At 47.5% G+C, this 16,447-nt stretch overlaps 2 protein-coding genes and 1 long non-coding RNA gene across 4 annotated transcripts in view; 2 read left to right on the top strand and 1 right to left on the bottom strand.

The window, feature by feature from the left end:
* Positions 1–16,447, top strand: part of LOC308475413 — a 171,463-nt gene that overhangs the window by 112,151 nt on the left and 42,865 nt on the right. The gene's annotated exons all lie outside the window — the stretch shown is intronic.
* Positions 168–15,813, bottom strand: KCTD21 (potassium channel tetramerization domain containing 21). The gene is given in 3 exon segments (XM_081002270.1): positions 168–4,221; positions 15,354–15,692; positions 15,695–15,813. Coding segments are annotated over 3 exon segments (1,176 nt in total). The 5' UTR covers positions 15,720–15,813; the 3' UTR covers positions 168–3,409.
* USP35 (ubiquitin specific peptidase 35) overlaps positions 7,035–16,447 on the top strand; it is a 44,732-nt gene continuing 35,319 nt past the window's right edge. The window contains exon 1 of one of the 2 annotated variants that reach the window (XM_081001837.1): positions 7,035–7,151. Coding sequence is in view for 1 of the 2 variants with exons in the window: in XM_081001836.1 (XP_080857962.1) it covers positions 14,360–14,380 (21 nt within the window). In the remaining variant the exon portion in view is untranslated. Of the gene's footprint in view, positions 7,152–14,344; positions 14,381–16,447 lie in introns of those variants that run through there. The other variant, XM_081001836.1, reaches the window with a different exon arrangement.

Here is a 16,447-nt window from a genome sequence, read left to right on the forward strand (position 1 = left end):
CAAATTTCATCGCCCTTTTAGTCAATGGGGGCCATGCAACTTGGGGGTGGGGTGAGGACAGAGGTCATGCTCCATTTTCTACTTTTGTCATGCAATAACTACCTGTGGGATATTGCGATCCGTCATAAACCAAGCCCAGACAAACATGTGGAATTCTCAGAGGCGTGTTTCTAAAGTTAACAAGCAGATTTATTATAAACATCTGTTAAACCCAATATGTTTTTAGAGAGAGTCCCAAAGACCCTGTAACTCTGCAATAAGATGTCTTTACAGGATCTGTCATGGAGTTTGGCATTTATTGCAGAACTGAACGCCATTCGTAATAATCCCCCACAGAGCATCGAGTGTCAACATCTAAGAACATCTTTCAAAGGGTCACTTTGGCATCCCGATGAAGCAGATTTCAAAGTCACCCTCTACCTGGCTCTGAATTCTTTCCAAGAAGTGGTGAACTGAAATCTCAAAAGAGTTTTTACAGGACCAGTTTCTGTGCACAAAAAAGTCAGATGTTTTTACAATGATTGCAACCAATTCCCTACAGACATCTTTGGTCCATCCTGAGGCAAGCTCCCTCTATCCTGACTGCCCACTCTGCTGTTATACCATTGGCCAGGGGACCAAGATCACTGTTGGACTATGACTACAGCCCCAGGAAGTATGGCTGATAGCCAGGGATGATGGGAGTTGTAGTCCATCAACAAGAGTAGGGTACCATGCTATTATTATTAAATGTTTTCATATAAGCTGGAAGCCGCCCAATAAGATGGATGGGGTACAAATAAATTATTATTATTATTATTATTATTATTATTATTATTATTATCTACCACTACTGGCATCAGTTGCATGCCTTCCATAGGCACCCATTCCCTAGAAACACACCCTGCTTTTATTAATTGCTTTCGTGCATTTTAGTCGCTATGGCTTTAAAACAATCTGCTGCTCTGTTGCTTCTACTGCTTTCCATTATGAAATATATTTATTTTTTCGTTAAGCCCTCCGGAGACTTTTGCAAAAGTTGGGCAGTAAATCCCTGACAGCACCCTCCTACGCACGTTTATTCGGAAGTTAAGTCCCTGCTGTGTTCAGTGGGCTCACTCCCAGATAAGTGTGAGTGGGATTGCCGCCTCAAATGAATAAATAATAGAATTGCAGAGTTGGGAGGGACACCGAGGGTCATCCAGTCCAACCCCCTGCAATGAAGGAATACAATCAACTCCAAATGAAGCATGTGGCTAGTGAGCTATGTTCTCTTTGGGGGTGAGGGTGTCACAAGTTGTGCAGGCCTGATCTAAACCTAGGCCCCTTCATGCTTTTTTCTTTTTGCTCTGAGGAGAATCCCTGTCCGTCCGTGTCCAACACCCTTTCTCAATCTGACTACTGCAATGCGCTCTACGTGGGGCTACCTTTGAAGGTGACCCAGAAACTACAACTAATCCAGAATGTGGCAGCTAGACTGGTGACTGGGGGCGGCCGCCGAGACCACATAACACCGGTCTTGAAAGACCTACATTGGCTCCCAGTACGTTTCCGAGGACAATTCAAAGTGTTGGTGCTGACCTTGAAAGCCCTAAACGGCCTCGGCCCAGTATACCTGAAGGAGCATCTCCACCCCCAACGTTCAGCCCGGACACTGAGGTCCAGCTCCGAGGGCCTTCTGGCTGTTCCCTCACTGCGAGAAGTGAAGTTACAGGGAACCAGGCAGAGGGCCTTTTCGGTAGTGACATCTGCCTTGTGGAACGCCCTCCCATCAGATCTCAAGGAAATAAACAACTGTCTGTCTTTTAGAAGACATCTGAAGGCAGCCCTGTTTAGGGAAGCTTTTAATGTCTGATGTTTTATTGTGTTTTAAATATTTTGTTGGGAGCTGCTCAGAGTGGCTAGGGTACATAGGCAGATGGGCAGTGTATAAGTAATAAATTATTATTATTACGAGTGCTGGGGTAACCAGCTGCAAAATGCTCCCTTTGCTGGCTGGTTCTGGAAAGGGTGGAAGGCGATATCATGACCCCAAGCCACATAGCTCAGCCCTGAGCCATGTAGCTCTTAATCTCAGGGTTATGGGTTCGAGCCCCACAGCTGGGGGGTGGACTAGATGACCCACATAGTCCCTTCCAACTCTGCAATTCTATGATTCCATGATCTTGCATTTGTCTAGTGCCTGTTAGCTGCACTCTCCACATAGATGCTAGGCAGTTTTCAGATGCTTCCTTTCTCCTTTGGAACAAACAGGGTCATAGGAAGCTGGCGTTTTACCAAGGCCATTTGTTTCCCTAGCGCGGTATCATCCACACATACCAGCAGTGGCACTTCAGTTGGAGATATTCCCAGTCCTATCTGCAGATGCTGGGGACTGAACCTGGAACCTTCTGCATGCAGAACCTTCTACCTATAGCAGCCAGCTAGCAGAGACAGATACCCCCTACTAGCCTAGTACCATGAAGCCATGCTCCATTTTGTACCACAGGCAAAAGCCCCAAATACCCCGGAGGCCGCCTCTTCAGACCGTTTGAATCTTACAACTGGCCAATCACATTAAAGGAAACAGCGACAGCATGGAGGCAAACTGCTGCGCTGGGGAAACTTGGGCAATTTCATATCTACGTGCCAAAGACGTTATGATGTGACCGAGGAGGGAATCAAATCCAATGGCTATCATGCCCTGCTCGGGTCAGAAAGTCTCTCTCGCCCCGAATCCTCCAGCTCTTGCACAAACACAGACATCCTTAACCGCCTTTAGCCGCTCGGCTGCCCTTTATAGTAAGTTAAGATTGCACAAGTCTCTTCCCAGTGGGAAAAATGAGGCAGAGAGGTTAAAATGATGAGTCACCCGTCATTAAACAAAATGTGGGATCTCTTCACAACTCCCAGTCTCTGTGTAAACAGTTCAATATTGCTATTTTGCCCTGTCAACCCCACAGATAAGGGATGAACAGCTTCATTCTGGCATTGTGCCATTTGGGAAACAGATTTATCCATCAACATTCCCCCTCCCTTGCCCTTTCTGCCTCTTCCTCGCCAGGCACAATATAGCATCGAACATGCAAGGGGGGCAAAGAAGGGCAGTACATAATGCCCCCGGTGCTGATGTCATTGCCGGTGCCCACAGGAAAAGACTGTCCCTTCCCGATGATGCATCTTAGAAGAAAGGCAATTGGTTGACATGGAACCAGAGATCTTCCTCAGTCCCTGCTACCACCTGGCCCACAAACCAATCTGTCACACATCCCTAATCTGGAGTTTCGACATACACTGGATAGTCTGTTAAGCAGAAAACTAGCTTCGTAATTCAGGTTATTAGCGCACGATTCGTGAAGCGGGCTCAAAGAGGTAAACCCGTGTCCAGACACGAACCTCAGCGCATCGTTGCTATGTGTAGCGGAACGGGGGGGGGGTGAAGAGGCCCCGCCTACTTGTACCGTATTAGCCGGATAATTTTATTGTTCATAAAATCAGAGGCGTGTGGGTGAGAGGAGTCGACGCAGAAGCCATCGCTCATGGCGATTTTCAGTACCTCCTCTACAAACACCTGGAAACTGTTGATCTGCTTCTTGGCCGGCAGGACCCACAACCTCTTTAAATTCTGCCTGGTGTACTCCTCTTCCGGCAGCCCTTCCACGCTGGCAACCCAATCCAAGGTCACGTGGTAGGGATCCTGCAGGTAGCTGGAGATCGAGGACAGGTTGCCGTTGAAACAGTAGTAGAGTTTGGAGCCCAGAAGTTTAAGGAACAAACTGGAGGTGCTGAAGATGTGAGCGTTGAACACTTCCATGTTGGAAGAGGACAAGCTGTAGATCTGGGGAGCTTCCCGGACGGTGAAGTGAACCGTCTGAGTCCTCTGGTCCAAGCTGATGTTGAGCATGGCGTTCTTCTCCGCCCTAGAGAGCTCCACCTCCTTCTCCTGCAGGGCCTCGATCAGCGGCTGGACCTGGTAGAAATCTGCTTCTCGGCGGAGCAGGCCCATTTCTTGGAAGTCCTCTGGGAGGTCCAGGTGGGAGGTTCTCAGGAAGTTGAGGATGTAGCGGAAAACCTTGCCATCCCGGTCGATGAAGCAGTTGCCTTGGCTGTCCCTCTTGGTTGGCAGGTTCCCGCTGAACATAGCACCCAGCATGGAGTCTGGGAAGCTGGTTAAGGTGGACAGCGATGTTGTGTACAGCTTCCCACCAACGTTTAGCGTTATAGGCTCTGACATGGTGGGAGGAAGGGATGTCCGGAGCAGATCTGGGATGGAAGGAATGAGCATCAGACATTAGCATATGCATCATTTAGGGGTGGTTTTTTTTTTTTTTTTGGAAGGGGGAGGAACTTGAGTGCATTAAAATTCTTCCATTTACCTCCCTCTTCAACCCTCTTCTGGTGGAACAGGAGAGGTAAAGGAACAGGAGGAGGAGGAGGTGTGAAAGCCCTTGATTCTCCACCAGAAGGACCCATCCCTCTCGTCCTCCTGGACCTGCTCCTCACTCTCCAACCCTCCAGCTGATCCTGCCTGACTCTTGTCTCCTGGCTGTTATGTCTCCACCATATCCCTTCTTCCTTCAGCTTCTAACCCCCTTTCCCCCAGTGCCCCACTCCTCAGTTTGCCTAGCCACCGCTCCTCAGTCTCCAGCCAGTCCCTGACAGTATCAACAGGAAGTCTTCTCCTGCAGAGCACAATAGCCAGTTGGGTATCTAAGGGGTGAAATTATCTTTTGAGAGCCAGTGTGGTGTGGTGGTTAAGAGCGGTGGACTCGTAATCTGGTGAACCGGGTTCGCTTCCCCGCTCCTCCACATGCAGCTGCTGGGTGACCTTGGGCCAGTCACACTTCTCTGAAGTCTCTCAGCCTCACTTACCACACAGAGTGTTTGTTGTGGGGGAGGAAGGGAAAGGAGAATGTTAGCTGCTTTGAGACTCCTTAGGGTAGTGATAAAGCGGGATATCAAATCCAAACTCTTCTTCTTATTTTGGAAGCTGATTAGGGCTTTGCACAGCTGTAGTAGCACCTGTTGTCTTTGTCCATGGCGTTTGTCCAGTGACAAACCTAGACAGCATCTTAAAAAGCAAAGACATCACCTTGCCAACAAAGGTCTGTATAGTTAAAGCTATGGTTTTCCCAGTAGTGATGTATGGAAGTGAGAGCTGGACCATAAAGAAGGCTGATCGCCGAAGAATTGATGCTTTTGAATTATGGTGCTGGAGGAGACTCTTGAGAGTCCTATGGACTGCAAGAAGATCAAATCTATCCATTCTGAAGGAAATCAGCCCTGAGTGCTCACTGGAAGGACAGATTGTGAAGCTGAGGCTCCAATACTTTGGCCACCTCATGAGAAGAGAAGACTCCCTGGAAAAGACCCTGATGTTGGGAAAGATGGAGGGCACAAGGAGAAGGGGATGACAGAGGATGAGATGGTTGGACAGTGTTCTTGAAGCTACCAGCATGAGTTTGACCAAACTGCGAGAGGCAGTGGAAGACTGAAGTGCCTGGCGTGCTCTGGTCCATGGGGTCATGAAGAGTCAGACACGACTAAACAACAACTAGCACCTAGAAGGCTGTATTATAGAATCATAGAGTTGGGAATCTCAGCTAAAGAATCCAGGACAGATGCCCATCCAACCTCTGCTTAAAAACCTCCCAAGGAGGGAGACCGTTCCACTGTCAAACAACATGAGGACCCACTTTCTAGGTGTTTGGTTCCCACGTGCAAGATCGTAACTGCAGCTTTCAGCGTCGGCTTGCAAGTGAGAACAAAACTCCCACAGGTAGAACTTCTACGTCTCCAGAAAACAACACTTTTCAGCATAGCTACTTTGCACGTTCAGTTGCCACCAGGCTTCCAACTTCTGAGTAACGCAGTGAAGAGGAAATCAGCTGATGGTATGAATCTGTGTGAATGAGTTCTTGGGTACAGGGAAATGGAGACCTGTAGTAACTGGTCTTCAGCCTTGAATGCCAGTTTGCCTCAAAGTCAACGACAATTTCCCCGTTGGAAATCTCAGGGCTGTAAATTCAAGAAGCTGCACGCAAGTCCACCTCTAGGTCTTCTGCCGAGGCCAGATGCCATTTGGAGACAAGGTACCTTTACAACGTCTGCTAATTTATTAATCGGCACAAAGCCAGCGTAGTTAGAAAGTCACACTAGGACTTGGGAGACCTGGGTTCAAATCCTCCCTCACAGGGTTATTGTGAGGATGAAACAGAGGAATGAAAACCACGTATGCCGCCTTGAGCTCTTGTGGGGTATACATGTCAGGAAGAAAGGAAGAGAAACTTGCTAACGAAACTCCCATCACCCCTTCCTGGCTGAGGCTGATGGGTGTTGGAGTACAACGACAATCTGAGGACCCTACTTAGGAGCCTTGGTTCTCAAACACCAAAAACCAGGAAGTAAGTGATCCGGTTTTCTAACGTTTTTCGAAAGCCGAACGTCCGATGCGGCTGTCGGCTATTGTTTCAGGGGCGGCTGCACCAATCGGAAGCTGCGCCTTGGTTTTTAAACATTTCAGAAGTCCAACAAAGTTGCGGAACGGATTAAGTTTGGAGCTTTTGTTTTTGCTATGTATTCTGTGTTTTTGAGGCTTTTCGGTTAATTTGTTTTTGTGACTGTGTGGAACCCAGTTCAGCTACTGATTGATTGATTGTGCAACTGTGGAAATGGATAAAAGCCCCCCATCCAAACGACGACTATCATCAGTGCAGGTAAGAAATTTTTTTAAATTTTTTTTAATCTACAATACTGACTTAGTCATTTTATAGTACAGCACATTGATTATTGCTTTCATTTTATGGATCAATGGTCTCGTTAGTAAAATTCATGTTGAATTGCTGTTTTTGGAGTTGTTTTTAAAAGTCTGGAACGGATTAATCTGTTTTGCATTACTTTCTATGGGAAGTGCGCCTTGGTTTTGGAACACTTTGGTTTTGGAACGGACTTCCGGAACAGATTAAGTTTGAGAACTAAGGTACCACTGTACCAGGTTACGGAAAGGTGTGTTAGGAGTCAGAACTTTCAGACCCTCTTCAATCCATTATGACACGGCGTGCTGAACCCTTGCATGTTATGGAAGAGAAGAATAACAGTTGGCTGCGTGGACGGGCCTTTCCCCACGACTCTTTATTCACTGCGTCAGGTGAAATCTGAGGCTGGAAAGACCATTTCACCGACCCATCCGTGAGGTAAGACCACTTGGGCAAAGAGTGATCTTGAAGGGAGTAAGCCAGTTAGGGTGTCAAGGGAAACATGAGGGATAAGAAATGCAAGAATTGTTTTGCTGGATGAGCACAAGTTTTCCGTCTGCATTCTAAGGCTGGATCTAGACACATTAAAAAAAATCGTTTTGGGAAAACACGTTGCAAAGATCATAATGGGAAATCACATTAGCGCAAGATCGAACTCTACATCGCCATCTGGTGTCATGGTGTTATAACACATTTAAAACTAATGTAAAAGGTAAAGGGACCCCTGACCATTAGGTCCAGTCGTGACCGACTCTGGGGTTGCTCATCTCGCTTTACTGGCCGAGGGAGCCGGCGTACAGCTTCCGGGTCATGTGGCCAGCATGACTAAGCCGCTTCTGGTGAACCAGAGCAGCGCACGGAAACGCCGTTTACCTTCCCGCCGGAGTGGTACCTATTTATCTACTTGCACTTTGACGTGCTTTCGAACTGCTAGGTTGGCAGGAGCAGGGACCGAGCAATGGGAGCTCACTCCACCACAGGGATTCGAACCGCCGACCTTCTGATCGGCAAGCCCTAGGCTCTCTGGTTTAACCCACAGCGCCACCCGCGTCCCAAAAACTAATGTAGCTGTGTCCTAAGTCCAATAGTGGTCAGCCATATATTCCTAAGAAGGTAGTCCACCATCTAATTCTCACAGTGACCAAACAGATAGATGCCTCTTATGGGAAGTTGGGTCTGATTTTTGCTTTGTTTATGCTTTTATTGTTAAATTGCTTCTAAATGTTTTAGAGGAAGCGATTAATAAATGAACAAATAACAAGTAAATAAAACAATGTGAAAAATGCGTATACTGCTCAAAGGAAAGTATCTTAGTGGCGAGGAAGGGCATGTAAAAAATATGTAGGACCGATCATTGAAGAAAATTAGAAATCATAATAACAAAAACCCTTCGTTGTATGTTGTATCAGCTGTAAACTGATAAACAACAATTCAGCTGGAGACGACGTGAGTTGTTGTTATTAAGCCTCTGAAGCGCAAAATAATAGGTGCCCATTGCCAAGGGGACAAAATGCCATTATGCTGGTGCATAATTAAGAGGCATATACAGTGGAACCTTAGTTCCTGAACTGCTTAGTTGCCAAACAAATCAGTTCCGGAACACCGCAAACCAGAAAATAAGTGTTCCGATTTGCGAACAATTTTCGGAAGCCAAACATCTGACGCAGCTTCTGCTTGAGTGCAGGAAGCTCCTGCAGCCAATCAGAAGCCGTGCCTTGGTTTTCAAATGGTTTCAAGAGTCGGACGGACTCCCGGAACAGATTAAGTTCAAGAACTATGGTACCACTGTAATAATAATTATACCCCGCCCATCTGGCTGGGTTTCCCAGCCACTCTGGGCGGCTTCCAGCAAAATATAAAAACATAATAAAACGTCAAACGTTTAAAAACTTCACAATACAGGGCTGTCTTCAGATGTCTTCTAAAAGTCAGGTACAGTGGATGCTCGGGTTGTGAACGTGATCTGTGCGGGAGGCACGTTCGCAACCTGCAGCATTTGTAACCTGCAGCGCTGCGTCTGCGCACGTGCAGATTGCAATTTGGCACTTCTGCGCACGCGCAAAGAGCGATTTAGCACTTCTGCACATGTGCGACCGCCGAAACCCGGAAGTAACCCGTTCCGGTACTTGTGGGTTTTGGCACGTCTGTAACCTGAAAAAACGCAACCTGAAGCATCTGTAACCCGAGGTATGACTGTAGTTGTTTCTCTCCTTGACATCTGGTGGGAGGGCCTTCCACAGGGTGGGTGCCACTACCGAGAAGGCCCTCTGCCTGGTTCTCTGTGGCTTCACTTCTCGCAGTGAGGGAACTGCCAGAAGGCCCTCTGAGCTGGACCTCAGTGTCCGGCCTGAGAATTGGGGGGTGGAGACGCTCCTTCAGGTATACTGAAGTTTAGCCATCCCTGACTTGAGGCCTACATAATACCTGGAGGATAACGGAATCGCAGGTAGGAAACTGGCTCCTTGGGTGAAAAATGTTGGTGCGCATATGAGTCAAAGGTTGCTGGTGAAGGACCTTTGAGTCCTATGTGGATATTTGCTTCCTTGACCTGCTCTGTGCTTGTCCGACCCGACGGCCCAGCTTTGAAACAAGTGGCTGCGCTGATTAACTTTTGCTCCTGCGCAAATTCCACCCCCTTTGTTTTTAAAATAACTATCTGCAAAGCAGGGGCTTAACTGACCTTGAAAAAATGTCAAACAACTGGTCAGAGCCGTTCTGTATTTAACCTGAAGCAAGGATACTCTCTGTGTGGAGTGATGGCTAACTTGGGGGATGATTTTGTGCTTGTCTACATAGGAAAGGCTATGAAAGAGCCATAGCTCAGTGCAAAGAAATGAGACTTGTATGTATATAGTTATCTGAAGTTTAACATTTTAGTATGTTTTTATATATGTCGGAAGCCACTCAGAGTGACTGGGGCAACCAAGTCAGATGGGTGGAGTTTAGAAGAAGAAGAAGAAGAAGAAGAAGAAGAAGAAGAAGAAGAAGAAGAAGAAGAAATCCCTCCTTTAGGAGAGAAATGTTGGAGGGCAAGGGCGAATGGCTGGATACAGAAGACTCTTACTACAGTCGTCCCTTGGACGTTGAACGGAATCCTTTCCGGAAGTCCATTCAACTTCCAAAACATTCGGAAACTAAAGCACGGCTTCTGATTGGCTGCAGGAAGCTCCTGTAGCCAATCGGAAGCCGCATTGGATGTTCGGCTTCCAAAAATAGTTCGCAAACCAGAACACTCACTTCTGGGTTTGCAGCATTTGGGAGCCAAAATGTTCGAGAACTAACTGCTCGAAAAACAAGGTGCGACCGTATATTCTTAGGTTCTGAAATCCCTGGAGTCATTGTCAGTCAGTGCAGACCAGGTGAGTAACCTGTGGCACTCCAGATATTGCTGGACTGACTCCCAGCATCCCTGACAGCACCACTGGCCATGGTGTCCGGTGCTGATGGGAGTTGTAGTTGCAGTTCAAGACATCTGGAGGATGTCAAATTGTCAAAAGCCTTGTTACGGAGGTGCCACCTGCAAAAACAACCTGCAGACGTTGATGTAAGTTCCTCTGAGCCCTGGGGCGTACAGAAGAGGGTTAGACATGTAAATACATAAGCAACATTAAGGCCACCGCAGCCTCAACCACACTTTAAAACCCACCCTAAAAAAAAAACCTTCCGTCCAAAATATCTCCATGTTTATCTTTGGGGTTGTATTGTAAGGCAAGGCGCAGCTAATCAAGGTATATTTGGACATATCCTGTCCGATATTTTTGGCCCCATCTCGTTATACCTTTAATCCCTTAAAACCAGTCCTACCTTTAAAGATAAGATCATAGGTAATCCAGGTTCATGCTCTTAGATAAAAGGAACCAGCCGTGTATTAAGAGATGATTTACCAATTGCTGTCTGCCCTCAGATACAAAAACTAAAAAACTGGTTCAGCCATCAGGGTCTGCCCCCTGGCCCGATCCCAATCATGATTACTCAGAAGGAAGTTTCCATGAATTCAGCCAAGCTTACTCTCAATTAAGTGCAGAGATCGTCGCAACCTTAATTTAATTTTACCTTGCCTCTAACAAGAAATCTCTACGTGGGACAAGAAGCTACAGTTAGAACTGGATATAACAACTGATTGGTTCAAAATTGGGAAAGGGGTACGACAAAGCTGTATATTTTCTCCCTGCTTATTTAACTTATATGCAGAATTCATCATGCGAAAGGCTGGGCTGGATGAATCCCTAGCCGGAATTAAGACTGCCAGAAGAAATATCAACAACCTCAGATATGCAGATGACACAACCTTGATAGCAGAAAGTGAGGAGGAATTAAAGAACCTTTTAATGAGGGTGAAAGAGGAGAGCGCAAAATATGGTCTGAAGCTCAACATCAAAAAAACGAAGATCATGGCCACTGGTCCCATTACCTCCTGGCAAATAGAAGGGGAGAAATGGAGGCAGTGAGAGATTTTACTTTCTTGGGCTCCATGATCACTGCAGATGGTGACAGCAGCCACGAAATTAAAAGACGCCTGCTCCTTGGGAGAAAAGCAATGACAAACCTAGACAGCATCTTAAAAAGTAGAGACATCACCTTGCCAACAAAGGTCCTGTTCTCGAAGCTACCAGCATGAGTTTGACCAAGCTGCGGGAGGCAGTGGAAGACAGGAGTGCCTGGTGTGCTCTGGTCCAGGGGGTCACGAAGAGTCAGACACGACTAAACGACTAAACAACAACAGCCTCTAACAAGCCTGGTGTAGCTACATTCATCTTTCCAAGGAGCTGAGGTCCTGCAAAAGGCTTTGCATGCGGCTCAGGTCTTGCGATTATCTTGGCTTTCAACAACTTCGCATTTAGAAGAAATTCTAATGTGGACCCAGCAGACAAAAGTCGTATCCAAACAGATCTGCCAGAAAGTATAGCATCCCTCTTTCTCCCTAAGATAGAAGAAGTTGTCAGACTATTTGCCCATTAGCTACTATTTCCTACTCTGACTAGGAACATCGCTTCATCATCTCAGACAGAGCATCTTTACCCTCACCTGTTACATGTAACCTGGCAGTATCCCATTAGTGTTTAAAAGTTCTAAACTTACGCTCTAAATATCTGAAAGGCCTTCTCCTTCCCTACAGATCCTCTTGTGTGTTAAGATCTGCAGAGAGAATCCTCTTGGTAATTTTGCTGCCCTTGCAAGATCAAGGTGGTGGTAGTGGGTGTAGCAAGGGACAGGGGCTTCTCTGTAGCGGCCCCTAAACAATGAAATTCCCTCCTCACAGAAGTGCATTTATGACTTCATTGTAAAGGTAAAGGGTAAAGGGACCCCTGACCGTTAGGTCCAGTCGTGACCGACTCTGGGGTTGCGGTGCTCATCTCGCTTTATTGGCTGAGGGAGCCGGCGTCCAGCTTCCGGGTCATGTGGCCAGCAGGACTAAGCCGCTTCTGGCGAACCAGAGCAGCGCACGGAAACACCATTTAACTTCCCATCGGAGCAGTACCTATTTACCTACAGTGGTACCCCGCAAGACGAATGCCTCGCAAGACGAAAAACTCGCTAGACGAAAGGGTTTTGCGTTTTTTGAGTCGTTCCGCAAGACGAATTTCCCTATGGGCTTGCTTCGCAAGACGAAACGTCTTGCGAGTTCTTGTGAGTTTGTTTCCTTTTTCTTAAAGCCGCTAAGCCGCTAATAGCCGCTAAGCCGCTAATAGTCATGCTTCGCAAGACGAAAAAACCGCAAGACGAAGAGACTCGCGGAACGGATTAATTGCGTCTTGCGAGGCACCACTGTACTTGCACCTTGACATGCTTTTGAACTGCTAGGTTGGCAGGAGCAGGGACTGAGCAACGGGAGCTCACCCCATTGCGGGGATTCGAACCGCCGACCTTCTGATCAGCAAGTCCTAGGCTCTGTGGTTTAACCCACAGCGCCACCCGCGTCCGACTTCATTGTACTACTATGCAAACAGCAAACAGTCGCTGGGAGAAGGTCAGGCGGGCTAAAGCTCAGAATGAGCTCAGACTTTCAAAAAAGGTTAAGAATAAGAATAAGGTTTCTTTGGATATAGAATCATAGAATCATAGAATCATAGAGTTGGAAGAGACCACAAGGGCCATCGAGTCCAACCCCCTGCCAAGCAGGATATGTTCAAAGCAAGAGGAAGAACAAGCAAGCAGTATGTCCTCTGCACGGAGAAGACAGAGAAATGCTATTGGGTGAAAGAGAGAAGGGAACACGTACCTACTATAAACAAATTCAAATCTCCACCCAAGCTGCACCCAAGGGTACTAAAGGAACTTGCGGATATAATCTCAGAGCCTCTGTTTACAATCTTTGAGAATTCTTGGAGAACAGGTGAGGTTTCTGCAGACTAGAGACTAGAGATAGGCCAGTGTTGATCCTGATAACTAGCGAAAGATCAGCTTGATGTCGATACCAGGAAAAATCCTAGAACAGATAATTAAGTGGTCGGTCTGTGAGCACATATAAAGGGATGCCTTGATTACTAGGACCCAGCATGGGTTTCTCAAAAACAAGTCGTGCCAGAAGATAGAGTTACAAGCTTGGTGGATCAGGGGAATGCTGTGGACATAGTGTATCTTGATTTCAGTAAGACCTTGACAAAGTCCTCCATGATATACTCGTGTTAAAGCTGGTAAAATATGGGCTGGACGAGGTAACTGTTAGGTTGATTTGTAGTTGGTTTACTGACCAAACCCAAAGACCACTCACTAATGGTTCCTCATATCATTCTGGAAAAAAAGTGACAAATGGAGGTGCTGCAGTGTTCTGTCCAGGGCCCGTTGTTGTTCAACGCCTTTATAAATGACTTGGAAGCAGGAATTGAGGGGATGCTCATCCAATTGGCAGATGACACTGCAGAAGACAGAATTTGAATTCAAGATGCCCTGAAAAGATTGGTGAATTGGGCCAAAACTTAGTAACAAAATGCATTTCAGTAGGGACAAATCTAAGGTTCTAAACTTAGGCATCCCCAACCTGCATCCCTCCAGATATTTTGGCCTACAACTCCCATGATCCCTAGCTAACAGGACCAGTGGTCAGGGATGATGGGGATTGTAGTCCAAAACATCTGGAGGGCCAAAGGTTGGGGATGCCTGTCCTAATCCAACCCTCTAACCCAGGCATAGGCAAACTCGGCCCTCCAGATGTTTTGGGACTACAACTCCCATCATCCCTAGCTAACAGGACCAGTGGTCAGGGATGATGGGAATTGTAGTCCAAAACATCTGGAGGGCCAAAGGTTGGGGATGCCGGTTCTAATCTTAGGCAGGAGTAACCAGCTGCACAAATATAAGATGGGGAAATCTGACTTGACAGTAGTACGTGTGAGAAGGTTCTTTCACATTACCAGTTATCCAATTCCTTTTCAAAACAGGAGATACCTGGGGCCTTCTGCATGTGAGACGGATGTTGTACAAATGAGCTGGTCTCTCCCTAGAGTTTGGATGGTGTTGTGAGCAGAATGAGAGACCTGGATCTCAGCCCCACCTCGGCAATGGAAATTGCTGAGAGGCTCTGGGCAATTTTTAATCATGGTTTCCCTTCTCCAAAACAGAAATAATACGGTCAACTGCAGAGGGTTTATTTATGTCTCATTCATGGCCTGCCTGTCTGCCTCTCCTCCAAAGCGGATGGCATTTTCATGCAACAACAACTTTGCGAGGTAGGTTAGACAGAAAAATAGTGACTGACCCCAAAGCCCCCGGTCACCTTCACAGCTAAAGCTGTGGCATAAAATTGTGTTTCAAACTTCCAAGGCCATCTCTCTAGCCACTGGACTATCACAACTCCCTATAATGAGTAAAGAAAGAAAGAAAAGAGTCTAGGTTATAAATGGGTATATTTTTATGTCTCTACGCAAACACACATCTAAACGATCTCAGTAACTTAGAGCAGAAATAAGTACTGCAAAGATCTGGAGAAAAGTAAAGGCGTTTGCATGCAGAGATTGAATAAAAAAAAGATCAGACAGCACAAAGTCTAAAAACAACGATTTTGGGATGACAGCAGACTTTGTAATAGAGCTGGGTCCTTTTATGGACTATTGTAAGATAACATGGTGGGGGAAATAATATGAGTATACCTTTTACTGTTGTGTAGGGGCCTTGTTGCTCTGTATAATTTAAGAGCGGTTTACAAACTTGTACATAATGTTGGAAGACGTTTAGATACGGACATGTTGCCTTGATATCAACAGTTTATGTAAGCGTGTATACGCGGTCGGCTTGGGAGCACCTTTGGGTACCAAAGTGGAAGGACAAAGTCAAACCGGAAAAGGACCTGGCACACGTCTGCTACCTTGTCACCTTTAACTGCCTGACAGGCGGAAACTCAACAGATGCAGCTCTCCTTTCCCTAGCGCCAGAGGAACTTTCCAATAGTTTTTGTTAGAAATGTGACTTCTGAGCCAGCTGGGTTTTAAAAGCGCCCCACAAACAAACAAACAAACAAACAAACAAAAAACCCCATCAAGGTGTATCATGAACCTTGAGCCAAAGGCATGTCTCTGAGGGGCCCAGCCTTTGGGATCCCCCTGCTGATCTCTCCTGCGACCAGCCAGCATCCCATTCATTGGAGGGCTTCCCCCCTGCATCCTCCGCCCTCTTTTGCGCACCTGGCTCTTTCGCATCACTTACCTGTCGCGCTGCCCACCTGCTGGACCACTGTCGCGGATGCTTCTTTGGGGTGGGGAAGGGGAGAGAGAGGAAAAAAACACGATGGGAAAGCTTGGGTGGACTGGGGAGGGGGGGAAGAGAGAGAGGTGGATCTGCCCTGCCTAGGAGACGAAGGGAAACCCCAGCCGGCCGCAATGCTCCGTGGGAACTGTATTTCCTGGGCGCCTCCGGTGCCAGCGCCGCGGGCCGGGGACGAGACTACAACTCCCAGCCGGCTCCGGGGCAAAGGCGGCCGGCGATCAGCTGGTGTTAAAGGGGACGCAGCCCTGGAATTGTGACTCGGGGGGAGGGAGGGGGGAGAAAAACAAACCCACAGAGCGAGCCCATCTCCGAAAGCAGCCGGAGGTGGTTCCCTGGTGATGCGCGCCGGCTGCAGCAAAGCAGCTCCTGGGGCGCTTTTCCTCTGCACCACCAAGTCTGGGTTGGTTTGTTTTTTTGCAAGCGGGGCGCTGGAGGAAAAGTGGGGCGTTGCTATTATTATTATTATTATTTGCAAAGGCGTCTTCTGCACCTGGAGAGAGAAGTAAGTGAACGGCCGCTTCCCTCCCTCCCTTCCTCGCTTGCTTGCTTGCCTCCCCACGGCTCCCCGTTTTGCGCAATGGTAACGCGCGCGTGCAGTGCGGAAGGCTCCTCTGCGAGGAAGCGCCGCTGGGTTTTGCAAGCGGGAGGGGAAATTGCTGCCAGGGAAATGGGCGCAGGGTGGCCCCATCTGGTCCTTCGGGTTTGGGGAGCTTCCTCGGCTCAGAATCTCCGTGCGAACCCCTCTTTTTGACCCCTCTTTCTTCGTGGAGTTGGAAAGGGACCCAACGGGTCATCTAGACCAACCCCGTGCAATGCAGGGATCGCAGCTGAATTCATGGAGGTTAGGTGCGGCTCTGCTAGCCATGTTTAGCGGCAGTATATCCCTGAGTGCTTGATGTTGGGTGGCAAATGACGGAAGAGGGCAGTTGCCCTGTTGCCCCCACTTTGTGGTCTTTCCTGAGGGGTCTGGCAGGGAAAGCAACCATCGATCTTTGGGTTAATGCAGCTGCGCTCTTCCTACGTTGTCTTCTAGC

The sequence above is a fragment of the Podarcis pityusensis genome, assembly GCF_964106645.2.
Source record: "Podarcis pityusensis genome assembly, chromosome: 4".
NCBI classification, from domain to species: domain Eukaryota; kingdom Metazoa; phylum Chordata; class Lepidosauria; order Squamata; family Lacertidae; genus Podarcis; species Podarcis pityusensis.